The 11,232-nt window shown below is 39.5% G+C and overlaps 1 protein-coding gene across 1 annotated transcript in view; it reads right to left on the reverse strand.

The window, feature by feature from the left end:
• MTPAP (mitochondrial poly(A) polymerase) overlaps positions 1-8,944 on the reverse strand; it is a 28,047-nt gene extending 19,103 nt beyond the window's left edge. Inside the window, exons 1-4 of the mRNA XM_052650970.1 lie at positions 8,791-8,944; positions 4,121-4,293; positions 3,367-3,600; positions 1,509-1,733 (exon numbers count right to left, since the gene is read on the reverse strand). Coding sequence (XP_052506930.1) covers positions 1,509-1,733; positions 3,367-3,600; positions 4,121-4,293; positions 8,791-8,944 — 786 coding nt within the window. The remainder of the gene's footprint in view (positions 1-1,508; positions 1,734-3,366; positions 3,601-4,120; positions 4,294-8,790) is intronic.
• Between the last annotated feature and the right edge of the window lie 2,288 nt (positions 8,945-11,232).

An 11,232-nucleotide genomic window follows, 5' to 3' on the forward strand; every position in this document is an offset into this window, starting at 1 on the left:
ATATTAAAAGCAGAGACACCACTTTGCTGTCGAAGGTCCATCTAGTCAAAGCTATGGTTTTTCCAGTAGTCATATACGGATTTGAGAGTTGGACCATAAAGAAGACAGCACCAAAGAACTGATGCTTCTGAACTGTGGTGTTGGAAAAGACTCTTGAGAGTCCCTTGGACACCAAGATCATCAAATCAGTCAATCCTAAAGGAAATCAACTCTGAAAATTCATTAGAAGGACTGACGCCGAAGTTGAAGCTCCAATACTTTGGCCATCTGACGCGAAGAGCTTCAGTTCAGTTCAGTTCAGTCGCTCAGTTGTGTCTAACTCTTTGCGACTCCATGGACTGCAGCACGCCAGGTTTTCCTATCCACCACCAGCTCCCGAAGCCTACTCAAACTCACGTTCATCAAGTCAGTGATGCCATCCAATCATCTCATCCTCTGTCGTCCCCTTCTCCTCCCTCATTCAATCTTTCCCAGCATCAGGGTCTTTTCAGATGAGTCAGTTCCTCACATCAGGTGGCTGAAGTATTGGAGCTTCAGCTTCAGCATCATTCCTTCCAATGAATATTCAGGACTGATTTCCTTTAGGATGGACTGGTTGGATCTCCTTGCAGTCCAAGGGACTCTCAAGAGTCTTCTCCAACACCACAGTTCAAAAGCATCAATTCTTCGGCGCTCAGCTTTCTTTATAGTCCAACTCTCACATCCATACATGACTACTGGAAAAACCATAGCTTCTCACTGGAAAAGACCCTGATGCTGGGAAAGACTGAGAGCAGGAGGAGAAGGGGCAACAGAGGATGGACAGTTGGATGGCATCACTGACTCAATGGACTTGGGTGTGAGCAAGCTCCAGGAGAGAGTGAAGGACAGGGAAGCCTGGCACACTGCAGTCCATGGGGTCTCGAAGAGTCAGACATGACTTAGCAACTGAACAAAAATGTGAAAGCTGAAAATAGTGATACAGAAGAAGGTTTCTGAGACAGATAACAAGTGGCCATCTTAATAAACAAAAAAGAATTCAAAGAAAAGGCATTTACAGAGATGATAGACATAACAATGATAAATGAACAACCCGATAAAAAGGTATAATAATCATACACTTCTTTGAATACAATAAAAATCAGGAGAATTCTGAGAAACAAATGGAAGCAAATAACATGAGATGTAAAAAGTATTTCAGTAACTAGGTTATGCAGACAAAATGATTAGTTAATATACACATAATCTGAAAAACACAGTAAGTAACCTTGGTCTACCCCAAAAATTTCTCAACCCCCAAAAGGAACAAACATTTTATTACATGTTTAAGATAGTCACAAAAAATGACCACATATTAGACCAATGCAAAGAAGATTTTACAATTCCAAAGAAGCGGTATCAAACAGACTTTACTCTGTAACCACACTGCCTCTTAAGCTTAGAAATCAAGTTATAATTTTATTAAGTCCAAAGATTTCCTTTATTTCTTCTAATAATTTTAACTTTGTGATTTAAAGAAATGCAGTTACCTTTTGAGCAGTAAATTTTCCAATTTCATCTAGATCCAAAAACATGTCCAAATCACATCCTAGTTTCCCAAAACTATTCACTGAGGAGCCAAAGGGTCTGACTGCACAGTCCGGAAAGTACGCAGCCGCTACATCTTCAATGAGAGAGCAGGTGAGATATCGGAGCCTGGTGTTCTCCTCTGTGAGCTGGAATTCCCTCAAGAGAGTGTGCAGCTGATCATCTACCTAGCTGGCCAAAACAAAAGAACAAAATACAGAAAATGTTCAGGTCATGTTGCATAATGGTCATTTTATTTCAGATATTTGATGGCTTAGGAGACCGACTTTAAAAATACACAATCTTTTTACATTGAGCCTTATTACAAATGCCCTTTAAAAAGTACTGAGGAATGAGGAACGAGGAAGGATACCAGCAAAATAAAAGATGGCTAGAATTAAAACTATGACTGTTCTTAGGCACTGAGTATAAAGTATTGTTTCAGGAAAATGAAAACAGTAAAGTGCTCTAGTAGAGGAGACAGAAATAACCACAAAGCTGGACATTTAAAGGAAGTTGCAGGGGAGAGGAGAGCCAATGTTAAAGGCAAGAAACACTAGAAAGCAGCAAAGTTTCAGGAATGAAGGCCCACGATCCCCTAGTTCCTTAGAACAACAGTCCTGTGTGTTCCCTAGGAGACTAGTGTTAAAATGATCATACCATGAAGGTGCACGCTGGAGCTTAAACATTCATATTTAAAAGAAAAACCACAGCCTTAAAGGCCCACAAAGTAGAAGACATATAAAAGGTTAGAAGTTTTAAAAATTAGAAAAATACCCCCAAATAGTATATTTTGATAAAACCATAGAGAGATTCTTGAAAAGAACTACCTAAATCTTTGACTAGTCTGTAAGAAAAACCAAAACTAATATAAACATCATGGCATCTGGTCCCATAGCTTCATGGCAAATAAAAGGGGGAACAATGGAAACAGTGACAGACTTTATTTTCTTGGGCTCCAAAATCACTGCAGATGGTGACTGCAGCCATGAAATTAAAAGACATTTTCTTCTTGGAAAAAAGGCTATGACCAACCTAGACAGCATATTAAAAAGCAGAGACATTATTTGGCCAACAAAGGTCTGCATAGTTACACCTACAGTTTTTCTAGTAGTCATGTACAGATATGAGAGTTGGACCATAAAGAAGGCTGAGCGCCGAAGAACTGATGCTTTTGAACTGTGGTGTTAGAGAAGACTCTTGAGAGTCCCTTGGACAATAAGAAGATCCAACCAGTCAATCCTAAAGGAAATCAGTCCTGAATACTCATTGGAAGGACTGAGGCTGAAGCTGAAGCGCACATGATGCGAAGAGTCAACTCATTGGAAAAGACCCTGATGCTGGGAAAGACTGAAGGCAAGAGGAGAAGGGGGTGACAGAGGATGAGATGGTTGTATCACCAACTCAATGGACATGAGTTTGAGCAAACTCTGGGAGATGGTCAAGGACAGGGAAACCTGGCATGCTACAGTCCATGGGGTCGCAAAGAGTCAGATACAACTGAGTGACTGACCAACAACTACAAAGATTATTAGAGCAGAAAAAAAAGAGATAAAACCAGAAATAAGATATTTTAGTTTACAAAAAGAATGTCATATACAATTATATGTCTGACAAGAGAGAAAAAACTAGAATCCAAAGGCCCCAAACTTTGGAAGAATGTGATTACTTCTTATGATCACAAATGGTGCATCTTTTATTTTCACTAGGTTAGTATGCTCTGTAATTTGAATATTTAATAATATTTAATAAAAACTTAAAATGTACAAAACAAGTCAAATACACATATATCAAGTTGGGGAAGTATACCTAAAAACTTACACTTTCTGCACAACAAAGTAACTGATAAAGCTTCTTGCTTGAAGGAGAAGACTGGTTACTACATTGAATACTTGACAGTTCAGAAGTCTGGTTTACTGAATTTCTCAATTTTAAATTGAAATAACGTGACTTGAATGGAATTGCAGCCTCAGGGCCCAGGCTTGGAGTCCGGGTTATATTCTGCAACGAAGTTACACTTTCCTTCTGACAAAATTCTACAACAGCATAAAGACCCTAGATCAAAAACAAGAATAGAACACATTCCTAAATAGTATTAATATTTTTAAACTAATAGTGTTTTAGTTCATATTTCAAAGCAATTATCACAACATGAAGAACGTTCATTACTAAAATCTACAACGGTATGCACACAAGCAATGGTTTTAAACCATTATAAGCAGATCAATAAAAGGAACACTATAAAATGGTATGAGTTAAGTGAAGCAGAAAATAATGCTGACACAGAAAATTAAAAAGTTAAAAAAGACCTCCCACTGGCTCCAATGCCTAAGATAATGGAATGATTTAAAGTAGTCAAATTATTATTCAGCTATAATTCTGCTTATAATTCTGTAATACTCCTATAAGGACTTCTCATATTAAAAAAAAAACCTCATTAAAGAAATTTAGATTAAAAAAAGCTGTAGGATATCAACAGAAAATATAACTTCACCATGTTGCAAAGGCAAGAGAGCAAAAAATAACTAAGAATATATATATGACTGTTAAGTCAGACTGTTTCTCAAATACTTACAAAACTTTCATAGAAGAAGTGGGTGTTAATAGGTCCGTGCTGGGATAAGAACTTGAGAAACTTCTTCTCATTGATTTTGTTTGGGCAGTGGATCAAGACAGTCCGCTGGGCCTGCTCTCGTCTCTCGTTTTGCACCTCAGAGAATCTCTTTTTTGGAGTCCTGTCTTCAGAGCCTATGAATGAGACAAAGACATTACCAACACGTAAAATTTAAAGCATCTCTTGATAAGGTTTATAAAGACTGTACACTTGACTACAGTCAACTTTATCCTAACCTCATCTTATTTCTTCTCCTCCTTTATCAAGGTGAAGTTGTGCTCCTCTCAATCTTTCTATTACCATTCCCTTGTGATTACCATTAAGCTGTCCACTGTTTTGATTGACTATATTCAATGAATAGCGCTAAAAAGGGAGTGTTTCATAAAATTTTCAAAGTAAAACCAATTTTATAAATACACACGTAAGAAGTCTATACAAGCTGTAACATTTCAAAGTCTAAAAGAAATACAAGCCTAAGTGCAATGAAAAAAAGGTGCCAAAGTCCCCTTTATAAAATAATCTTTTTAAGAAAGCCTTATTCTTTGACTTCTTGCTGTGTTCCCAGTCCGGTCTAAGCCCCATGGCCTGAGTATGAAGCGCCCAGCACCTTGGCCCCTTCTCACCCACGTTAACTTTCACTACCACCTCCTCCTCCTCCACACTGCGCACCTACAGTGCTCTTCACACGACACCATCACACACACTATGAACTTTCACAGCCTCTTCTCTCTGGCTGCAATGCCCACCTTCTCATTTTCTGTCTCACAAACTCCCATTCATCCTGCAAATTGCGCTCAGGTCTGTGGAGACTTCTGACTCTTCTTGGCAGAACTGCCTCCACTCTGTAATACCTCACTTCAACATCTCTGGAAGAATGTCAGTCACAGTGTTGTATTTACTTTAACAACACAGAAGAGAACCTGTCTTCCATCCTTGGGTCAAGGATGACCTCAGTCTACTGACAGCCTTTCCACCTGGTCCCTATTTCCTTCTTTTTTTAATGGTCCAAGTTTTTCTATCCACTTTTCCAGTTGTAATTACCACCTCGATCTTCTTGCTGCTGATATTTACTGAGTCTACACTGATGTTCAACTGCTAATTGTAAAAGTAAAATCAAACTGCAAAATTTCATAGAGTAAATGTATAAATCCTCCTCCAGTTCTAATACCCAAGTATTAAGTGTGATACTTTTCCAGACATTTTCAAGGCATATATAAACATATCCATCTGTACCTCTCCAGAGATAAACATTTTTCACACAACTGAAATTACTGAAAATGTACTGTACATTCTGTTCTGTAATATGCTTTTAAATATTTAATACACTGTCATATCTTTTCATATCAGTAGATATATATTTACCTCATTTAAAAAATAATTGCATAAGTATTCTTGGATATTTATGGTAATTTAATTAATCCTCTATGATAAATATTTAGATGGTTTACCTTTATCACTATCACAAGCAACACTGCAGTATCATCAGTATACAATGTTTTTGTACTTATATGCAAGTATTTGCCTGCAGTTGGACTACTGAGGAGGAACAGACACTGAATTTGAGAAGGAGATCGAGAAGTCTGTTGAATGATGGAGAAACATGCTTGAGAAGACAGGAGGTAAGGGGGGAAGGCAGAGTCTACAGGACTAACAGCTCTGGCCTTGAACAACAGAAGGTACGAATGATGTAGACAGAACAAAGTCATGAAAGAGGGGTCAGAAAGTTCAGGTAATGTAAGTTCATTACCTTGTAAAAAGGCTTGTCAAATGTACAGAGAACACAAAGTGGGAAGGAAAAAGTAGTAAGTGCTAATATTTTAAGACAGATTCAAATTTTCAGTGGTTGTGATAACAATCTGATAAGCAAAAACGCAGAGAATATTGTCCTTCATTTAGAATCAAAAACAACATAAACACACAGGCACATAACGGGGGGTGGGGGTTGGGTGGGAGGAGGGGAGGGATCAGCTAGCAGTAGATAGATAAAAGAACAAAAGTGTGATCTGATGAAAGTTCAATATAAGCCAGGAGAATGTATTAACTTCTGGGGTGAGAATGGGGAGAAGATCGATATAAATATAAAATCCAAGTTCAAGGGGTACCATCACTTTTTCACTATTCACTGGTCAGGTCACACGTAGAGTACACGCTCTGCTCCAGACATTAGGGATCTGAAGGATGCTGATTAACCAGAAAGAATCTGGAAAGAAGTAATAAAAGGTCTAAAACTCTGGTAGGGAAGCACTGCAAACAAAGAGGGGATTTACAACCTGGAACAAAAACCAGCGAGAACCCAACAGCTGCCCTTCCCCTGGTGCAGCACTTCCCAGTTTTCACAAAAACACTCTCTTCTGAATCTCATAATAACCTTTTGAGATAGACAGGGTAAGTATCATTAATGATGAAAAAACAAATCAAACATGTAACAAGCTGGGTAGCCTCTTAAAGAGCTCAGCTGCTCCTTGGTTGCCTGACACATGTCCCCTGTTCTGGTAACACACAACCCTGTCTGTGAGGTTGTAGGGGGTGGCTGTCAATAGCTATCTTCCCATACATGCGCCCATGCCCCACTACGCAGGCCAGGACTCTTAAATGATTTGAAACGGCTCCTCTTGGTCCGGTAGGTGAGGGTGGCGGTGTGGGGTGGGGTGATGATCAAAAACTCTTTCTTAGATCTTTCAAATTCAGGCAAAAGACTATTCTCCCACTGGACAAAGTTGCAAGCTACTACTAGCGGCCATTCCTCCCCACCTCACCATTAACAAGCTATAGAAGAAGAACCTGAGATAAGGAGGCCGCCACAAGAACAGCAGAGGAAATAACTCACTCTCATCACATCAATCCAGGTGACCTTAAAGCAGTCATGTCTCCTTCTGGAGTTTGGTTACATGGTTGGTGGATCCTCCCTTTAATTTGAGTTAGTTTCTGCCATTTGCACCCAGAGTCCTGAACAATACAAATTCTTGTTCTTAAATCAGGGTTCTTTCCATTTCTCACATGAAAGCTATGTCAAAACTAAGACCAACAGGGAAATGGGAAATTAGTAGCTTTAGCTCATTATAAATATTTTCTAGCCATCCAAGCCTCATCAAAAATGAACTAACTGATTTATGAAACAGGGGGTTCCTTGTTATTAGAAAATGTTACTAGCAAAGCTTTGGCAATGAGTTCTCGCACTGAGTGAATAACTCAACTGGGTATTTCTCAATTTTCTTCTAATTATAAAATTATCTAGAATAATCATCTACTTCTCTTTAAAAATAGAAAAGCAATTCAAATGAGGATTTTGTTACTTGTTATGCTTCACAAGAATCTCTAAATATTTAGCCAGTTATATTACCCTAATGATACAAAATGAAACACATTTCCTAAGGAAAACAAAAAAGTTCTACTAAATGAAGCATTGGTATCAGAAGGGTTTATTCTTACCTTTGCTACTGAATACCTGAATAAGCTTGAACCACTTACTCTCCACCTAGACTAACTTGTTTCTATATCTATAAAATGGACTAATAATAATTCCTTCCAAACTGAGTTCACATAGTTCTGTATCTCAAAGAGCATATGAAAATACTCTAAAATTAAGCCACTACAGTCATGTTAAATTATAATAGCTTCTTTGGCAGAAGTCTTACTCAAATTTTCAGTCACTTAAAGAGATTCTAACAGAAGCAGTTTCTACTACACACAATCCAATCAGCATTTCAATGAACTGTCATATGAAGCAATATTTCCCACTCACTGTCAATGAGTCTCTCAAACAGTCTGATGAGGACAGCAACCCTATCATTTATTTTAGGGAAAAACACTTTCCTGGTTTAGCATGTTTTAGAGTTGTTCCCAGAAATAATTTCCTATCTTAAAGTTCCAGCTCCAAGAAATGGTGTTTAACAGCGGGACTCGAGGTATAAATTAACTCAGCTGCAAACCACTCAGCACCTTGGGCCTCCGTCTAAATCTCTAAAATGGAAACAATGATACATCTCCTGCCAGATTGCTTTAAGAATTGTAAACAACGTATACGCATCTCTTAGGTTTCAAGAGGGGTAGCTGGACTTCTGAACACACCAACATATAAACTTAAAACTCCTGCCTGTTCCAGCCCCTGCAGATCTGCTATCAGGCTGATTTTGTTCAAAATGGTCAGAAGAATAAAGCAAAAGGCAGTAACTTCAGAGGCAGAGCCTCCACTGGAGGACCAGGGATCCCAGTTACTCATTCATCAAGGCTTCGCTCGGCCTCCATCAGCAACTTGTGAGCATCAAAATGTTACATTTGTGAGCTAGGAAGCTACCGAAAAAGGAACTGTGGAATCCCTACCATTACTGGCAACAATGTTTCGCCAAACTGTCAAACAGTGGCAAATTGTTCCTGGCCTGCAAACGAGCCTTGAACGACTTCATTGCTGGACACGGAGTCCCCGAAGGCAGAAATGTCACAAACCCCGCTACGACCACCAGCCACGGCGGCGGCTCTAGATTCCCCGAGCGCGGTCAGAAGAGGTCGGGACACCTCTCCGATGGCCAAAGGCTCCCCGGCCGCTTCCACAGGTCAAGCGCCCGCCCGCGACTCCAGACTCTTCCTCCTGCCCTGGCCCGAGGCGGATCGCGGCTACAGCCCGGGCACCACACCTGTCTCCGCACTCCCCGAGGACTGCTCTTCCCTCCTGAGGTCTGCGGCCACCGTTCCTGGGCAACTGAGAAGCCTGCGAAGAGGGCGCTGGACTTGGCTTCTCTGAACGCGCAGGGACAAACGGGTCAACAGCCCCACGCCGCAAGCCGCCATTGTCAAAGCGGCAGAAGCACGAACGAAGGGGCGCCGGGCTTCCGCGCATGCGCGCTGAGGCGAAAAGGATGGGAAGCCTAGAGGGTCAAACTAAGCAAAGGCCGTTTCCCTTAGATAATAAGATGCGGCTTGAATAAGGATACCTGAGCTTTCTGACATGTTTTAAATATTTCCACTCTCCCACGATTCTCTGAAAGAAGACCCTCAAGAGAACGAGCAGGCGACTTACTCTTTCACACTGAAAACAGAACCAGAGACGGGGGCATGAGGAAGGGGCGCTGACTTGGGAATCTTAAGAATATAATAAACTCAACACTTTTTCTTTACCAAACTCTAAGCCCTTGACGTGTGTTGACTTTTTAAATTCTTACAACAGCCCTGTGACGTAGGAACTCTTACTATGCCCATTTATTTATGGGGAAGTTAAGGCTTAGAGAAGTTAAGTAACATTCCTAAAGTTCTACAGCCAGACTGGGATAGAAATAGAAGTTAAACCTAGGTTTAATAGGGTTTCCCTTCCTCCCTCCCTCTCGCGCTCCCTCCCTGTCATTTTTTGGTAATATTTTTATTGCGATTTAATTCATATACTACAAAATACACCCCTTTAGGTTCATCATTCAGTGATTTTTAGTATATTCACGAAACATCAATCACCGTTATTTTTAGAAACACTTTCATTACCTCCAAAAGAAACCTTGTCCCCCTGTCAGCTACCACCCCTAACCACCACACTCCCCCCAGCACTAAATAACCACTTATCTACTCTGTGTGTCTATGGAATTGCCTTTCTGGACATTTCATATACATGGAATCATATGAGGTGTTTTTTTTTTTTTTGTCACTAGCTTCTTTCACTGGATACAGTCATTTCAAGGTTGAGCCATGTTGTAGCATCTATCCGCACCTTATTTCTTTCTGTGGCAGAATAATATTCCATTGTGTGACTATGCCGCAAGTGGTTATCCAGTCATCACTTCATGGGCCTTTGGGTTGTCTCCACCTTTTTGTTACTATAAATAATGCTGCTATGAATTTTCATGTACAAGTTTTTGTGTGAGCATATGTTTTCACTTCTCTTGGATACATACCTAGGAGTAGAATTGATGGGTCATATGTTTAACTTTTTGAGGAACTGCAGGCTATTTTCCATAGCTGCTGAATCATATTCATTCTCACGACTAGTTTATGAGTGTTCCCGTTTCTCTACATTCTTGTCAATACTCCTTATCTGTTTTATTTATGTATTTATTCCATTCTATTTTTGTTCAATAGAATTCTAATTATAAAACATTTTTAGACTAAGTATGTCCACACATTAATTTAGCCATTTAAAAATTAAATGTAGAATTCTTGAAGGATAGTGGATAGTGTTTTATTTCTTAAACTGTGTGGTGGGGCCACAGTTGTTCACTGGATCAGAATTCTTCTTACCATACACATGTTTATAAATGTTATTTTGTATCTACTCAATATTTAATACAAAGTTACATTCATGTCATTGAGTATTTTCTTGTAAATGACTGCTCTTTTGGAAAGTCCAGCACATGTACATTTTGGTCAATAAGTTGGTGATTCTGGTTAGCTGAGGTCAGTTCATTCAGGTTTCTCTATGTCTATCAATAATTTACCCCACATTGCTAAGGAATAGGTAGATGGGGGAGGGAAGGAATGGGAGGTTGGGACAGACAGATTCGAACTATTATATATAGAATGGATAAGCAACAAGGTCCCATTGTATGGCACAGGGAACCATATTCAATTCCTGTGGTTATTATAGTGAAAAAGAATATGAAAAAAGAATATATATATATAACTGAATCATTTTGTTGAAATTGAAAACCAGCAGAAATTAACACAACATTGTAACTCAATTATATGTCAATTTAAAAAAGTTACTCCCATAGATTCTCCCAAACATGGGTAAAAAGAGCCAAACTTTGAAGTATTACGAATTTTTGTTACAGATGGCAGCCTTAATTTATTGACTTACAGGGTTTAGCTTCTATTGTGGATTGAATCGTGCCTATCCCATCTAAAGTTATCCTAACCCCCAGGAACTCAGAATGTGACCTTATTTAGAGATAGGGTTATTATAGATGTAATCAGTTAAGATAAGGTCATAGTGAAGCCGGGGCAGGGAGTATAACTGGTGTCCTTATAAGAAGGCAGCCAGGTGAAGCCAGACACACAGGAAGCATGACGAGTGATGACAAGGTGGAGACTGGAGAGATGTAGCCAAAAGATGGCTGGCAAGCCACAGAGTTCTCCTACAGGCTTCAGAGAGAACA

Source organism: Budorcas taxicolor, chromosome 13, assembly GCF_023091745.1.
Source record: "Budorcas taxicolor isolate Tak-1 chromosome 13, Takin1.1, whole genome shotgun sequence".
NCBI lineage: Eukaryota > Metazoa > Chordata > Mammalia > Artiodactyla > Bovidae > Budorcas > Budorcas taxicolor.